The sequence below is a fragment of the Mobula hypostoma genome, chromosome 25, assembly GCF_963921235.1.
Source record: "Mobula hypostoma chromosome 25, sMobHyp1.1, whole genome shotgun sequence".
Classification (NCBI taxonomy): domain Eukaryota; kingdom Metazoa; phylum Chordata; class Chondrichthyes; order Myliobatiformes; family Myliobatidae; genus Mobula; species Mobula hypostoma.
The window spans coordinates 15,946,467-15,964,771 of NC_086121.1; the positions used below are offsets into that span (position 1 = coordinate 15,946,467).

Sequence of the window (18,305 nt, forward strand, 5' to 3'; positions counted from 1 at the left end):
CCTTCACACTGTGGGCTGGGATGGGACGGGACAGAGGTAGGCTGATAGTTATTGATTGCCTCCTTCTCTTCCTCTTGCAGGTGTCCAGCCATTCTCATATCCACTTCCAAGTGTCCCCATGCACACTCTCGAAACCATCACTGAAGAATCTATGCATTCCGAGGGTAAACCTTTCTCTGCCTCCCAGCGGATTCCCTCAGCCACTGTGAGCAGCTCAAGAGAAGAAACCAGCACACCAACAGCACATCCAGTTCCAGAAACAAGTCAGTCATCACCAGAATCCGAGGCAGTCTCTGCCACTGATGGCGGAGCAATAAAGGCCCCAGGTACTTGCCTTGCTGAGGAACAGTTGGGAAATAGAACTCTTGTCCTAAGCCCGGATGTCCTCGCGGGAGGCACCAAGCAGTGGGAGGCCCCTCGTACTCATGCTTGCCTGTCATCAAGTTCCTACCATGATTCTCAGGGGAGTGATGAATCTTCCCATATTTCTGCTGATGACACCATGTTGTGCATTGTTGCCAGTCCCTCCTCAGGTACACTGAGCTCCTCCCCAATTACAGGGGATGCCTCGGTGGCACCAAGTAGCCAAGACGAGGGGAGGACCAGGCAGCCCGCTGGCCACCGGCCTCAACCTGAAGCTTCTCCCGCAGGAGCCCCAGCCGAGGCTCCGAGGCAGGAGGCACCTTGTGAAAGATTTGGCATCAGGGAGGCAGCTGAATCCCCAACAAGTCCAGCTACTGACATGATATGCGATGCTCATAACAGCCTGGGTAAAAGCATCCCCAGCTGTCAGGCTAAGAGAAGTGTTCAGCCTGGCATGGCGCGAAGTGTCAGTTGCGATGGGTGTCTAATTCAAGGTCAGCAGCCACTATTGGTATCTCCTGTGCAACCATGCATTTCCCCAGTCCCTGCTGTGTCATCCGATGTGACTATGAACGACAGAATCTGGTGCAAACTGGAATCCAGCAGCCACAGGGATAGCATGTCCTCTTCGTCCAGCATGTCCTCTAATGACACAGTCATTGATGTGTCCTTGCCCAGTCTGGCTAGGAAGAGCCTGTCTGACCTCACCTCCAGGCAGAGTGTAACCCTGGAAGGGCTTTTGATGGATAAACAAATGCGGCCCCGGTCAGCTACAGTTGGCCGTGAAATGCTTGCTACAGTCAGCAAGAGCAAGTCGAATCCTAATCTGAGATCCGATGCTGACCAACAACCCACTGATGACCTGCAACCCATTGATGACCTCCAACCCAAGCCCTTGTCGAAGTCATCACCGGTTCCTTTCCAGGCAAACTCCAGGAGGCACACTTGGAATAGGCTGTATATGGAGAGCCTGAAAGAGTCTTTGCCAGTTCTGAAGTCAATAACGCAGAGCACGAAGGGAGCCGACAGTGTGAGCAAGTCGAAAAGCCTGGGTGACCTGACCTCTGAGGATATTGTGGCTAGCTTTGACAGCAAGTACAGGAGCATCAGCCGCAACTTCATCACCAGGCCCATGCGGGAGCAGCGCCGGGCGGCTGGGATGAGGACACCCTTGCAGGATGACCTGACGGAGCAGCTGAGGAGGATCACCAGCTTCGAACGGGAGAACGACATTACCTCCCCCACGGCAGAGCAGCTGCCCGAGGCGGAGGAGGTCAGCCCCGTTGTCCTTCGCAGGTTTTCATCACGGAGCCAGAGTCGGGTGCGGTACATCGCCAACCGGGCAAAGCAGGCGCAGGAGCGAAAGAGGCTGTGCGAGTTGGCGCAAGCCAACAAGTCTCTGACCGAACTGGGAGAGAGGGGCAACCCTGAGGGGGCCTGCTGTATCTCCAAGAGTATTTGCATGGACCTAGCCTCGCCACAACTAGCCCCAGGGAGCAAAGCCCCACCAACAATTGTCACTGAAGCTGAAGTCTACTTCATGCTGAAACTTTAACGCCCATTTTAAAACAAGTTCTACGATCCAGGCTGTAGATTTCAAATGAGTTGTTCCACTCCAAACACTGCATAAAGACAACGGCCTTAGGGGCGGGTCCAATTTCTAAAGAGCTGGAAATTTGTGCTTTTATTTTGTTGCACTTTTTGCGTACCATACTTTGCACAAAACACGTGGTTTGCACAGGAAATTGAAGCATTTTCCACACAGAAGGATGCGTCAAAAAGTGTACATAGATTTTGAGTGTGCGGAGAGAGCGGGAAAGAGAGATCGAGAATGAGCGAGCACAGGAAGGAGAGATAGAGGGAGAGAATCAATTCAGCTCTCAAGATCAAATCAATAACGAAGTCTTCCTCCCATTGGTGGGGACGTGAGTCATGTGATGGTATCCAATGGTTCTCAGTCCCGAGTTGGTCATGCACAAACGTCTTAAATTCTAAGTTCACGTTATGTTTGAACACCTTCCCTTTCCACCCTTAATTAGATCAGTGACGAACATTTCCAAATTATATTTTAAAAATATGTACATGTATGAGAATAAAATACTGCACGATGCTATTGATTTTATTTAAAATATAATTCCTTTTGATTGTTTTAAACAAAATATCACCAAAAACTTGAAAATTCAATATATTTCATAAATGTGCAGTTGTGTTTATGAAGCATACCTCACAACACAATCTTTTAAATGTTGCATGTTTTTTTACAATGCCGTGTATTTAATACACAATTAAGAATGGCTTCAGAAGCGTAGATTTAAAATTCCACTGTGCACAAAGGTGTGTTGCAGCTGTGTTGGTCACTATGTTAACCCTTCCATTTGCAGCTGTAACCGGGCAGATGTTTTCAGGGACACTGGTTAAAGTTAGGCTGTGGTGCTTCCAGCGGATAAAGGCTCCCTCTGAATATTCAGAGATCACCCAAGAGCCTGATCCAGGTAGCAGAGTCGACTGATCGAAAAGTGATATGCTGATCAAGGAAAAGAAATGAGAGAGAATCGTTGATCTCTGTTCACTAGGTGGTGCTAATAATCACAGGCATGTGGACACTCAGAATGAGGGGAGGCCATTCGACCCCTTGAGCACGTTCTGACTTTCAATGACATCTTGCTCATCTATGGTTCTGTGTCAAAAAAGCGTATTGATTCCTTGTTTGTGAAATTTGCAAAAGACCCCCAGCCTCCTTAGACTTACCTGCACAAGTTCCCTTTATCTGAAGAGGGGCTTCCTAATAAAACCTCTGAACGATTTTAAAGTTTTCCCAGTTTCCCGGAGCCCTATCCCCTACCAGAGGAAATAATTCCTATTTACTGTACTATCTCCTATTCATGCAATATTACTAAGAGTGCTCTGGAAGTAAACTATTTTCTGTGTGCAAATTGCAATAAAAGTGATTTAACCTATTGAAATAATCCATCACTTCCAAGTGAAATGACCCCTACAGTGAATGTGGACCATATTTATCATAATGCATATCCATACATTATCACACCTAATTTTTTTTCCCTGACACTATTAAAGAGTAAGTACTTTCAGTGATTTCTGAGTGGAAAAAATGTTGGTTGAACTCTTTTTCTGGAGATCCAGTTATGGTAGTGTCCAGCCTTGGCCTGGTGACCATGGGACAGGAGTGGACGATGAGGCTACCATTTGATCATGAGTAGCTCATGCAGATGAGGAAATCCACTGGGAGCTGGACTTGGTACACGAGTGGCCTGGAGTTCCAAGGCCACGTCTCACCCCCTTCAACCGTGCCCTCGTACCTGGACTCGCAGTATTAACCCTCATCTTTCAGGTCATCTGAGCAGCAGAAATCCACCTCCTCTCTCAATAGCGATCACAGAAAGACTCCAGGCTTTCAACAGTGCAAGTGCCAATCCCCACCCACCACACAGACCTTTTCCTCAACAGAAAGGACTTCTACTCCCTAAATGCAAAAGCAGTAGTGAATATGTAGAGGACTTTCCTAATGATTAATGTTTTTGGGAAGCCCATGTGACTCGTACATCATCAGGGTGACCACACAGCCAGATGATTTCCACAGAGCGATGGCTTCTGGGAGACAGCACAGCCCTATCTTTCCACCAATTCACAGTCCCATCTCGCCTGCTGAGCACCACTATAGTAAGAGCCCAAGTTGGCAGTCCGTAGGCAGCAGCCGATGTGTGCAGATCCTAATCCTGTCAGGCACGAGGCATAGACTAGGGATCAGTTGGAGCAAAAGGGTCAACAGGTGGAGGAGGGCTGCCTCGGCCAAGTCCCAGCAGAACACCAGCAACTTCATCTCCAAGCAGAGTAGAAAAGGAGGTACTAACTGCATGGACTCCCTAACAGATGCTCGTCAAAAAGAGCCTACAAAATTCTAGTCCCCAGTACAAAGCACCATGTTCCACACTCCAATCCCTGACACTAATATAATTCACCTGTAAAGCATCTGAGGGAGCCCTGATAGCACACGGCATTCCTAACGATCCTCCTTTTCCGTTCCACTGGTCAATAACAAATGCTTCCCAAAATGGCTTGTGTGGCTGTGCGGATTGCTTTCAGAGATGCCAGGACAGGCTGCCAAATCATACAAGGTGGATTCTCATAACTGGAGTCGTCCTCTACCCCACTGGCAGTCCTACTGGGTCCCCTGGTCTCCTTGGCATTTATCACACTGAAGGAATGTCCCAGTCTCTTTCAGTATCTGAAGCCCCCATTTTCTCAATGACAGTAGCTGTTCTGCAGAGAGTGCATGTAGGGCCCTTTGCCTGTAATACTGCATTTCTGCATTCAACTGAGTGCGGTCTTATCTGCAGCTGCAGGGTCTTCTTTAATACGTTCCAGACATGTTGACACCACGTCAAATGTGGTTTTTGGACTATTACACAATTCTTTGCAAGAGAAACCAAATGGGTGCTTGACCAAGTTCATTGCTGGAGCACCTATCAAACTCTAGGCAATTATCTGTATTAAGCACTCTGCTGACCGTGGGAGCTTGCTGTGCCAAACGAGATGGTGTTTCTCTCTACGTGAGTAACTTCAAAAAGCTTCAATGACTGCAACACGCTTTGAAAATTCTAACAAGGCTGTGAAGGGTGCAACAAAAATGCAACTCTTTTTCATTTAAAAAAAAGTAGATCAGATGTCACCATAATATTACAGAAAGAAAGGGTCTGTGACGGCAGGGAGAATGAGAACTTAACTCGTGTTTCAGATACTTCTGTCTTCCCCCAGAAGAATTCCAAGGAAATGAATTGGGGGCTTCTCCGTGATACTGCCTGTCCACTGCTTTGCCCTGAGCTTTCAGCTGGTGGTTCGCCAGGAAAAAGAGCAGATTCTATCATGTCAGGTTTACGTCACTGAGCTGTACTGTGAAAAAAATACTGCCCATTACTGCAGTGGATGGAGACAGACTCGGCAGGGGAGAAACCTGCACCTCTGATCCAATCTGAGGACCCAGCACACCCTAAGAAGATGCAGCAATAAGGCAGTTGTTGTTTCAGCCAGTCCCCATCAACTGGTCTATATATGAGTTAGTCAGAGTGGCTTTGTCACTGGCATCAGTCTTTCAATCTCCATCGTCTGGGTGTGGCCAATATCCGCATAGTACATTTACATCAGTGTATTCATTTCCGCCCACTTATCTCAGGAGCAAAGGTACCAACAGTCTCCGTCCATAGGACACTTCACAGGAGGGTTATCAGAGCAAAGTCACACTGAGTCATGTGCAGAGCTTAGTCAAAGAGGTAAGTTTGAAACAGCATCTTAGAAGTGGAAAGTTGAGAGAGAAAATTTTGGAGCCTGGGAAGTTGTAAGCCGGCTTTTTCCACTGAGGCAAGGGGAGAAAAAAAAACAGAGGACATGGGTTAAGGGTGAAGGGGGAAAAGTTTAAAGGGAACATTAGGGGGGGCTTCTTCACACAGAGAGTGGTGGGAGTGTGGAACGAGCTGCCAGACGAGGTGGTAAATGTGGGTTCTTCTTTTAACATTTAAGTATAAATTGGACAGATACATGGATGGGAGGTGTATGGAGGGATATGGTCCGTGTGCAGGTCAGTGGGACTAGGCAGAAAATGGTTCGGCACAGCCAAGAAGGGCCAAAAGGCCTGATTCTGTGCTGTAGTTTTTTTAAGCATAGCTGCTAGACGATGTTCCCTCAAAGGACTGTGGAGGTCTCAGAGGACTATGGAAGTTTAGGTGGCAAAGGATGGCTTGATGAGATGAAGATCAGATGGGTGTAACATTGCAAAAGCACACATACTGCCTGAAAGCCAGTCTGTGCTGGTTTTCATGCTCTCCACAGGGTCTATCCCACCAGCTCCCTATCAACAGTTCCTTCATTCTTTTCTCTATCACCCAGCCTTGAATGTTTCAGTGCAATCTCCCTCAGTTCAGTCCAGCTGGATTTCATGTATTAATCATTTGCTTTCACAAGTTATATTCTATAAATCTCCTCTTGGATTTATTGCAAAGCTTATTTTCAAGTTCCATGACTTTGCAACCAGCTGGAAACAAGCTCCTTTTAAAAAGTTCAGAGTAAATTTATTATCTAAATATGTATATGTCACCATATACTACCCTGAGGTTCATTTTCTTGCAGGCATTCACAGTAGGAGAACTATAATAGAATCACTTTTTTTAAAAAAACTACACACAAACAGACTGATAAATAACCAATGTGCAAAAGACATACTGTGCAAATACAAAATAAAACAACTAATAAACAAATAAATAATACTGACAAAATGATTTGTAGACCCCTTGAAAGTGGGTCCATAGGTTGCATTCAGTGATCACTTCAATCCTATTATCTATGCTGGTTCAGGAAATTATGTTTAAAGTGTAATAGCTGTGCCTGAACCTGGCGGTTATGGGATCTAATCTGTATCTCCTTCCTGATGGCAGCAGCAAGAAGAGAGCATGGCTTGGATGGTGGGGGTCCCTTGACGATGGATGCTGCTTTCTTGTAGATGAGCTCAGTGAGGTGAGGGCTTTTCCTGTGATGGATTCGGTTGAATCCACCAGCTCTGGTAGGTCTTTCCATCCTTGGACTTCGGTGTTTCCATACCAATACGTGAGGCAACCAGTCACGACACTCTCCACTGTGCATCTACAGAAGGTTTCTTCACCTTATTAAGCTGTTTCATAATTTTAAAAATCCTTTTTTTTTTCCTTGGGTCATTCCCTTTTCCCTTACAGAGGAAAGAGCCGTAGGCTTCCCTATACCTTCCGGTTTCATTGTTGCTGATTGGGTTGCTGTCCATCAGGAAGAGGCCTGTTCAACAGTAAATATTTACACCATCTCCACATCCAGACATCTCACAGATACCCAAAGTAATTGGAAGGAAACCATCATTGTACCTACCACATTCCCCCCCTACCCCGGCTGATATGAAAGATTCCAAAATTATGGATTCAATGACGGTTGACACACAAATTGTAGACCCCACAAATTGATTAACACTTTAACTCATTAACCATTTCCAGAAATGTCTGCCTCTTCAATTGTTAGTGTTTTAGTTTGCTGCTGTAACTTGCAGTAACTCAACAGGTGCACTGGCCATTTGCATGAGAAATCATTTCAACCAGAGATATTGTTAAATATTGTTAATATGTAAGCTTTTCACAAAAAAAACGGCAAAAGGAACCATTTTACAGCTGAAATGTACACTGGAAATATTTTTAATTTTACTTGTTTATTTTTAATGTCTTTTCAAGAGTAATAATTGAATGTTTCAGCACATGAAATGTTTTGTTTGCTGATATCTTGGATGTAATATTTCAAATGAAAGTTTCTTCCATGTACATTAATGAGGGTTGTGAATGTCATATGTCCATATTGCAAAAAAAATTACAGAACAGAAATATGTAACTTCCTACTACTTTGATAATTCTGCAACAGCTAAGATTTTGAACATAATTTGTAACTGAAATATTATATCAATCAAATAAAATGCAATGGAGTTTGCTGTACTTGTCTTTATTTCAGGTGTTTTCTGTTTGGTTCTAGTCAACTCATTAGAGAAAGAGAGAAAGATTGTGGAAGCTTTATAGATGCAGAGGAGATTTACCAGGATGCTACCTGGATTGGAGAACATGTATTATGAGGAAAGGTTGAGCGAGCTAAGACTTTTAACTTTGTAGTGAAGGAGAGTGAGAGGTGGCTTGATTGAGGTGTATAAGATATTAAGAGGCATAGATTGAGTGGAAAGAGCAAGACTTTTTTTGTCAGGTGGAAATGGCTGATATAAGGGGGCATAATTTTAGGGTGATTGGAGGAAAGTGAAGGAGGAGATGGCAGCAGTAGGTTTTTATACACAGAGTGTGACTGTCTGAAGCGTGGGTGGTGGGAGAGACAGGTACTTTAGGGAGTTCTAAGAATCTCTTAGATTGGCACATGGATGGAAGAAAAATTGAAGGCAATGTGGGAGGGAAAGGTTAGATTGATCTTCCAGTAGATTAACAACACTGTGGACCGAAGGGCCTGTACTGTTCTGTGTTCTATGTATTATGGAGACCCTCCACACCCACCCACAACACGAATCTAATAAGCGACAGAAGTAGCTTTTGAAGAGTAAGAGGTTGTGAACAGGAAAAAAACACAGCCATGGAGTTAACATAGAGCTTGAAGGATAGCAAAGCACAGCAAGACTGACATCAAAGGCTACAAAAGTAGAATATAAACAGAAACTTGCAAGCAAAATTAGACCAAAATCTTTCATATACTTACTTAGGAAAATGTGGTCTGGAGCTAAGTCCACCCTGTAGAATTGACGACTGTTGATAATATAGCCAGGGAATTATAGGTTTGCTTATAAATAAATGGAATTAAAGACAGTGAGCGAGTACTGTGAAAATTGTCAGTTGATCAGAAGTAGGCAGAAACTGCATTTTTTGAAGAGGCTGTCTTTGTGTGATATTTATATAAACCCCCAGAAGGCAGTTGATATGAGACTTGTTAACCAATGTGAAAGCTCATAGTACTGAGGCAAACGGTGGTTCTAATTAGGAAATTGGTTGTGTGACAGGAAGCAGAAATTACAGAGTCATAGAAAACTACATCACAGGACCAAGCCCTTGGGCCCAACTAGACTGTGCCGAACTTATACTGTCTAATCCCATCGACTGGTACCCGGACCATAACCCTCCCTTCCATGTACCTATCCAAACTTCTCTTGGACCAGGAGTTCCCAACCTTTATTGTGCTATGGACCCTTGCCACTAACCAGGGGATCTGTGGACCCCAGGTTGGGAACCCCGGTGTTAAATGTTGAAATCAAAGTCGCATCTGCCACTTGTACTGGCAGCTTGTTCCACACCATCACAATCATCTGAGTGAAGAAATCTCCCCTCATGTTCCCCTTCAACATTTCAACTTTCACCCTTAACCCATGATCTCTAGTTGTAGTTTTACCCAACCTCAGTGGGAAAGTTTGCTTGCATTCACCCTATCTATACCCATCATAATTCTGTACACCACCATCAAATCTCCCAACAATCTTCTACGTTCTAGGGACTAATGTTCTAACCTATTCAATCTTTCCTTATAACTCAGGTTCTCCAGTCCCGGCAACATCCTTGTAAATTTTCTCCATACTGTTTCAATCTTCGTTACATCTTTTCTGTAGATAAGTGACCAAGACTGCATCTTCAACATAACTTCCCAACTCCTGTACTGAATGCCTTGATCAATGAAGGCCAATGTTCCAAAAGCTTTCTTTACAACCCTATCTACCTGTAATGCCACTTCCATTGAATTATGGATCTGTGTTCCCAGATCCTTTTCTTCTTCCACACTCCTCAGTGCCCCACCCCTCACAGTGTAAGATCAACCCTGGGTGGTCCTCCCAAAGTGCAACATTTGTCTGCATAAAATTCCAACTGCTATTTTTCAGCCCATTTTTGCAGCTGGTCCAGATCCCGCTGCAAACCGTGATAGCCTTCCTCACTGTTCCACCACACACCCAATCTTGGTGTCATCTGCAAATTTGCTGATCTAGTTAACCACATTGTCATCTAGATTGTTGAGATAGATGACAAAAAACAACAGACTTAGCACTAATCCCCGTAGCAATCTACTAGGCACAAGCCTCCAAGCAAAGAAAAAGCTACCACTCTCCAGCTTCTCCCACAAAGCCAACATCTAATCCAATTGACAACCTCATCTTGAATGCTGAGTGACTGAACCTTCTTGACCAACATCCCAAGGGGAACCTTTTCTAATGCCTTGCTGAAGTCCATGTAGACAACATCCGTTGTCTTGCCTTCATCAACCTACCACATACAAAGCCGTGCTGACCAATCAGTCCCCGTCTATCCAAATACTCATGTATCCAGTCCCTTATAATACCTTCCAATAACTTTCCCACTATTGATGTCAGGCTCACTGACCTGTAATTTCCCTGATTATTCTTAGACCCTTTCTTAAACATTAGAACAACATTGACTATCCTCCAATCCTCCAGTACCTTATCTGTCATTAAGGATGATTTTAAAAATCACTGCTAGGGCGCCTACAATTTCCGCACTTGCCTTCCACAGGGTCCGAGGGAGTACCATGTCAGACCCTGGGAATTTATCCACACTAATTTGCCTCAAGACAGCAATCATGTCCCCGTCTGTAATCTGTATAGTGTCCATGACCTCACTGCTGCTTTGCCTCACTTCCATAGACTTTGTGTCCATCTCCTGAATAAATACTGATGCAAAAAATCCACTTAAGATCTTACCCATCTCCTTTGGCTCCACGCATAGACTATCATTCTGATCTTCCAGAGCCCCAATTATGTCCCTTGCAGCTCTTTTGCTCTTAACATATCTGCAGAAGTCCTTAGGATTCTCATTTGCCTTGTCTGCTAGGCCAACCTCATGCCTTTTTTTCAGCCCTCCTGATTTATTTCTTTAGGGTTCTCTTGCATTTCTTATTCTCCATAAGTTCATTTGTTGGTCCTGCCTGCCTATACCTGTGTTACATACCTCATGGATATCTTGTGACTGTCTTGTGAGCATGATGTAATGTTTTTTTTTCTGGAGGTCACCTGATGTAATTTTCCTGCCGATGGGAGGTCACGTGATGACCTGTTCTTCACAGGTATATAAAAGTGAGACCCCTTGGGTGATGCAGTTAGTTTTCCAGTTAGAACAGAGACTCCGTTCCGTTGCGGGTTTTTTTTTTATGATGCAGTTTCATTTTTAAAACGGAGTTTTACATTCTATTGTAAGGTACAACAGTGCTGGACTGCCAGTTTACTCAATTTCTGCTAGATTTGTTGGTGTACCTTTTCAGTAGTATTGGAGAGTGAAGACTTTATCGAAGTACAGGATCTGAAAGATTAAGAAAAGTTGGTAACGTTCAGCAGTTTAATAAACGATCGACCTTATTGAGTCTTCATTGAAGAAGTCGTGACCTACATTGAAGATAACTCCTGCCAAAAGAGCAAGGTAGTTCATGCAGGGTTTTGCTCACCAGAAGAGAGGTTAGTTGTTTTTAAGCTGTTTATTTCCTTCACCGTGAATCCTTTGGACAGAACCAGCAGGAAAGTTGCGTCTATGAAGAAATCCTTCTCCAGAGAAGTCTCTCCCAATTAAATGTATAAATCTGTTGGACTTTCAAATTCACCATTTTAAGAACTGTGTTTGACTTTACCGCTTTAAGAACTGTTTTCGCATTTATCGCTTTAAGAACCTGTACCGAGTGGCGATTTGTTTAATGGCCACATAGCGGTTAACTTCCGGTTAAGGTTGTCATTTGTTTTTTTATTGTTTATCCTTGATTAATAAATGTTTGGTTGTTTTTATATAACCTGGCTCGATTGACATTCATTGTTGCCAGTTACGTAACACCTGCTATGCACCTCCTTTTTAAAAAAATTTATTCAGGGCCGCAATCCAGGAATCCTGCTCTCATCCACAGAACCTCCTTTCTGTTCACCCAACTAACAATCCACTATCACCACAGCTCGGCTCTTCTACCCCCTTCCTTTCTGAGTCACAGAGCCACACTCAGTGCCGGAGATCTGGCTGGTGGACATTCCTCTGCTAGGTCAACCCCACAAAACAGTATGCAAAGTGGTATACTCCACATTGGATGTTTAATCCCTTTCCCCTTCCTGACTGTCACCCAGTTTCCTGTATCCTGAACTGTCTATCTGTCTATCTATCTGTCTATCTGTCCTATCTATCACCCCCTCCGCCTCCCAAATGATCCGGAGTTCATCTAGTTCCAGCACCAACTCCTTAACATGGAGTGCTTGCAAGTGAAATCGTCAGGGACGCAGGAGATCTCCCTGCCTTCCCACATCCCGCAAGAGATGGGTGTGGCATCCCTACTGCTCTGACTGTGCAATTATAAAGAAGGAAAAAACAAATAAACTGAAAATAAAATCTACCTACAGCATTTTGCCTTCTCTCACTCAAGCCTCTCTTTGCTGAAGCCTCTAAGAGCTAAAGCCTTAAATCCTCACTCTAACACTCCCCACTCCAACATTAGCCACTCTGCTTGCCCCACCTTATTTTTATGTTGATTATTTTTATTTGAATCCCGATCTCTGACCGATCACTGTTCAAACACCAAAACTTCCCTGAAGCGCTGCTTTTTTAACTTGCCGACCTGTGTGAGTCACCTCTTCCCTCACTTCCAATCTCTGATTGGCCGCTGTTCATTATATTAGTATAATGAACAGGGGTTCACATTGACTGGATGTGACTAATGAGATTCACCATGCATCTTTACTGGAGCTCCAATTTTTCCCACAAAATGATTCAGATAAAGGATTAGAAAGTTACCTTTCCAAATCTGCTGGCAACACAGAAAAACATGGAATTACACTATAGGTGGCATAGATAGTACAACATTTTTTGGATGTATTTATAGATTAAATTGAAAGGATTCAACATATAAGTAAATGGTACTCATCATCACCATCATGTACCATGTTGTATGACGTTCATGATCATGATTGTTCTTGGCAAATTTTTCTACAGAAGTGGTTTGCCATTGCCGCATTCTGAGCAGTGTCTTTACAAGATGGATGACCCCAGTTGTTGTCAACACTCTTCAGAGATTGTCTGCCTGTCATTAATGGTCGCATAACCAGGACTTGTGATATGCACCAGCTGCTCATACGACCATCCATCACCTGCTCTCACAGCTTCACTTGACCCCAATCGGGGGCTAAGCAGGTGCTAGGCCTTGCCCAAGGGTGACCTGCAAGCTAGCGGAGGGAAAGAGCGCCGTACACCTCCCTTGGTTGAGATCTCCATCCTGCTACCCACAAGAATGATGTGACTAATGAAACCCTACGGGCAACTTTTCCCCTTAAACAACTTAGATAAAGGCTTAGAAAGACACCTTTTCAAACCTGCTGGTGACACAAAGGAAGATGGAATTACAGTACAGTATAATCGGCATAGATTGTAAAAAATCATTAGGATGTATTTGTAGATTAAATTTTAAAGATTCAACATATACATAGAAGGTACTATGAGCTTCTAAAACAGCTTCAAGTACTCAATAAACAGTGAAATGTTAGAAGCAGCAGTAGTCCAAAGAGACTTAGAGAGTCCATGTATATAAATCATTAAAATGTCAAGATTCAAGATTCCCGATTGTTTATTGATATTCTTCAGTACACAAGTGTAAAGGAGAATGAAATGATTGCTATTTGGAATCCGATGCTGCATAAAAAAACAGAATAAGCAAAACAAAACCACAATAAATATAAATATAAAAACAAACCTATAAAGCACAATGTACATTACATGAGATAGCTCTGACACGAAATGATAGAGTGACAAAGCAACTCTTGGCAAGAGGAACTCTTCTAGGTAGTAGCAGGGCCTATGAAAACCCAGTAAGACAGTGACTGTGTCAGTGTAGGTGTGAGGTGTAAAGGGGCAGTGCAAGGGGGATGAAGGGCACTGAGGGACAGAGGAGTGGTTGATGTGGATTTGGTGGTGGTGGGGGTAGTGCAGTGGGTTCATGGGCAAGTACAATAAATTGAAAGGCCAAAGGCATGATACTCTTTAATATCTAGATGTCTAGAATCAAAGCTTTTAAAACACATGTTGCATAAATACAAAGTCCTGGTTCAACATTCACTCAGTGCCCACTTTGTTAGGTTCCTCCTGTACCAAATAAAGTGGCCTCTGAGAGTAGGTTCATGGTTTCCTGCTGCTGTAGCCCATCCACTTCAAGGTTTGACGTGTTGTGCATTAAGAATGGTCTCCTGCACACAGCACTGTTGTAACTTGTGGTTATCTGAGTTACTGTCACCTTCCTGTCAGCTTGAACCAGACCAGCCATTCTCCTCTGACCTCTATCATCAACAAGGTGCTTTTGCCCACAGAACTGCCACTCACTGGATGTTTTTTGTTTATTGACCATTCTCTGTAAACTCCTGGGGAAGAAGTCATGTTAAAGATCATTCCTGATGTCTCAGCACAGCCTGAAAGGGTTAACTGGCCTGCCCCTGTTTCTCCATCACACCAATGAGATACTGTGGCAAAAAAACATAACATCAAATGATGTGGCCAGCTTTGAATGAGAAGACTTCTCTCTTGTATCACTTTACACAACCACACAATACTGACATTGCCCTATATTAATCTGCAGAATAAATTCCATATTGACACTGCTTTGCTATTAACCCAAAGATAAATGCATAGGGCTTCCAGGCTCAGAAATTTCGGAACCAAAATCAGAATCAGAATCAGATTTAATATCGTGAAATTTGGCACATGTCATGCAATTTGGTGCTTTGCAGCAGTAGTACATTTGTTAAAGTCTTTCTAGAAACATAGAAACATAGAAAATAGGTGCAGGAGTAGGCCATTCGGCCCTTCGAGCCTGCACCGCCATTCAGTATGATCATGGCTGATCATCCAACTCAGAACCCTGTACCTGCCTTCTCTCCATACCCCCTGATCCCTTTAGCCACAAGGGCCATATCTAACTCCCTCTTAAATATAGCCATTGAACTGGCCTCAACTGTTTCCTGTGACAGAGAATTCCACAGATTCACCACTCTCTGTGTGAAGAAGTTTTTCCTCATCTCGGTCCTAAAAGGCTTCCCCTTTATCCTTAAACTGTGACCCCTCATTCTGGACTTCCCCAACATCGGGAACAATGTTCCTACATCTAGCCGTCCAATCCCTTTAGAATTTTATATGTTTCAATAAGATCCCCCCTCAGTCTTCTAAATTCCAGCGAGTATAAGCCTAGTTGATCCAGTTTTTCATCATATGAAAGTCCTGCCATCCCAGGAATCAATCTGGTGAACCTTCTTTGTACTCCCTCTATGGCAGCCTCTCTGCTTCCTTAACACTACCTGTCCCTTCAGCTGTCCTTTAATGTCCACAAACTTGGCCACACAGCTGTCAATTCTGTCATCCAAATCACTGACACACAAATTAAAAAGACGTAGTGCAACTTCTGTGGAACACCACTAGTCACCAGCAGCCAATCAGAAAAGGTCCCCTTTATTCCCACTCTTTGCCTCGTGCCAAGCAATGCTTTATCGATGCTAGTATTTTTTCTATAATACCCTGAGCTCCTAACTTGTTAAGCACCTTGTCAAAGGCCTTCTGAAAATCCAAGTACACAACATCCACCAATTCTCCTGTGTCAATCCTGCTTGTTATTTCTTCAAAGAAATCCAAGAGATATGTCAGGCAAGATTTTCCTTTAAGGAAATCTTGCTGACTTCAGCCTATTTTATCATGTGCCTCCACCTACCCCAAAACCACATCCTTATCAATCGATCTAACATTTTCCCAACCACTGAGGTCAGGCTAACTGGCCTATAATTTTCTTTCTTCTTCCTCTCTCCCTTCTTGAACGGCGGAGTGATATTTGCAATTTTCTAGTCCTCCAGAACCATGCCAGAATCTATTGGTTCTTGAAAGGTAACTTCTAATGCCTCCACAATTTCTTCAGCTACCTCTTTCAGAAACTTAGGGGGTAGTCCATCTGGTCCAGTTGACTTATCTACCTTTAGACCTTTCAGTTTCCTAAGCACCATCTCCCTAGTAATAGTAACTACACTCACTTCTGCCCCCGACTCTCTCAAACTTCTGGCATACGCGAGTGTCTTCCACAGTGAAGGCTGATGCAAAATACTTACTCACTTCTACTGCCATTTCTTTATCCCCCATTACTAGCTCTCGAGCGTCATTTTCCAGCGGTTAATATCTATTCTCGCCTCTCTTTTGCTCTTTAAATATCTGAAAAACTTCTGGTATCCTCTTTGATATTATTGGTTAGCTTACCTTCATGTTTCATCTTTTCCCCTCCTTCTGGCTTTTTTTAGTTGCCTTCTGTTCGTTTTTTAAAGTTCCCAATCCTCTAACTTCTCATTAATTTTTGCTCTATCATATACCCTTTTGCTTTCATCTTGGCTTTGACTTCCCTTGTCAGCAATGGTTGTGTCATCTTGCCTTTAGAATACTTCTTCTTTGAGATGTATCCATCCTGCGCCTTCTGAATTGCTCTCAGAAACTCCAGCCATTGCTGCTGTGCCACCGTCCCGGTTGGTCCACTTTCAATCAATTTTGGCCAGCTTCCCTCTTGTGGCTCTGTAATCCCCTTTACTCCACTGTAATACTAATAAATCTGACTTTAGCTTCTCCTTCTCAAATTGCAGGGTGAATTCTATCATTCTGATCACTCTCTCTCAAGAGTTCCTTTACCTTAAGCTCCCTAATCAAATCTGGTTCATTACATAACACCCAATCCAGAATAGCTGATCCCTTAGCGGGATCAACCACAAGCTGCTCTAAAAAGCCATCTTGTAGGCATCCTACAAATTCTCTTTTGGGATTCAGCACCAACCTGATTTTCCCAACCTACTTCCATATTGAAAACCCCATGTAGCATTGCCGTTTTAACATGCCTTTTTAATCTCCCATTGTAATTTGCGGCCCACGTATTGGCTACTGTTCAGAGGCCAGAATAAAATACGTCAGGATCTTTTTTACCCTTGCAGTTTCTTAACTCTACCCACGAGGATTCTAAATCTTCCAATCATATGTCATCTCTTCTTAAGGATTTGATTTCATTTTTACCTACAAAGCCACACTACCTCCTCTGCCTACCTGCCTGCCCTTTCAATACAGTATGTATCCTTGACTGTTAAGCTCCAAACTATCATCTTCTTTCAGCCATGTCTCGGTGATGTCCACAAAGTCACACCTGTCAATCTCTAAATGCACTACAAGATCCTTTATCTTATTCCGTATACCGCACGTGCATTCAAATATAACACCTTCAGTCCTGTATCTGCCTCTCTTTTTGATTTTGTCAATCACCCTTTTCAATTTTGTCCCACTTTTACACTGCAACACATCCCACTGTTCAATTTTGACCTTTTATCTGCCTGTCCTTCCTGATAGTCTCACTACATACCGCTTCTGCTGGTAAACCAACACTATCACTTCGGTTCCCATCCTTCTGCCAAGTTAGTTTAAACCCTCCTCATCAGCCCTAGCAAACCTGCCTGCGAGGATATTGGTCCCCCTGGAGTTCAGGTGTAAACCCTTGCCGTTGTACACCATTTACCTTATCCAGAAGAGATCCCAATGATCCAGAAATCTGAAACTCTGTCCCCTGCACCAGTTTCTCAGCCACACATTCATCCGCCAAATCATCCTACTCTTGGTGTGACTAATGAGACCCTGAAGGCATCTCTGCTAGGGCTCCAACTTTTCCCATTAAAAAACTGAGATAAAGGCTCAGAAAGTAATCTTTTCAGATCTGCTGGTGACACAAAGGAAGATGCAACTGCAGTATAATTGGCATAGATAGTACAACATCATTAGGATGTATTTGTAGATTAAATTAAAAAGATTCAATGTATACATAAAAAGTACTATGAGTTCTAAAACAGCTTCAAGTACTCAACAAATAGTGAAATGTTAGAAGCAACAGTAGTCCAAAGAGACTTAGGGAGTCAATGTATATAAATCGTCAAAATTCTAAGATTCAAAACTGTTTATTGTCATTTTTCAGTACACAAGTGTAAAGGAGAATGAAATGATTGCTATTCAGAATCTGATGCAGCAAAATAAAACACAATAAGCATAAAAACACACACAATAAGTACAAATATAAAAGCAATCCGATGAAACACAATGTGCATTACATAAGGTGACTGACAGGAAAGATAAACTGACAAAGTGAATTTTCCAGGTCCTATGAAAACACAGGAGGACAGTGACTGTGTCAGTATAGGTATGAGGTGTGGAGTGTAAGTGTAAACAGGCAAAGCATGTAGGTCAAAGACATGACACTCTTTAATATCTAGATGTCTAGAATCAAAATCTTTTAGTACTTATGGTGAATGAATAGGAAGTCCTGGTTTGACATACGCACAGTGGCCACTTTGATAGGTAGAGTAACTCCTGTAC

At 43.2% G+C, this 18,305-nt stretch overlaps 1 protein-coding gene and 1 long non-coding RNA gene across 2 annotated transcripts in view; one reads left to right on the forward strand and one right to left on the reverse strand.

Annotated features, from left to right (window-relative positions):
• Window positions 1–8,392, forward strand: part of plch2a (phospholipase C, eta 2a) — a 177,554-nt gene extending 169,162 nt beyond the window's left edge. The window contains exon 23 of the mRNA XM_063033234.1: window positions 81–8,392. Coding sequence (XP_062889304.1) covers window positions 81–1,918 — 1,838 coding nt within the window. The 3' untranslated portion in view covers window positions 1,919–8,392. The remainder of the gene's footprint in view (window positions 1–80) is intronic.
• Window positions 1–18,305, reverse strand: part of LOC134337895 (uncharacterized) — a 60,851-nt gene that overhangs the window by 20,993 nt on the left and 21,553 nt on the right. The gene's annotated exons all lie outside the window — the stretch shown is intronic.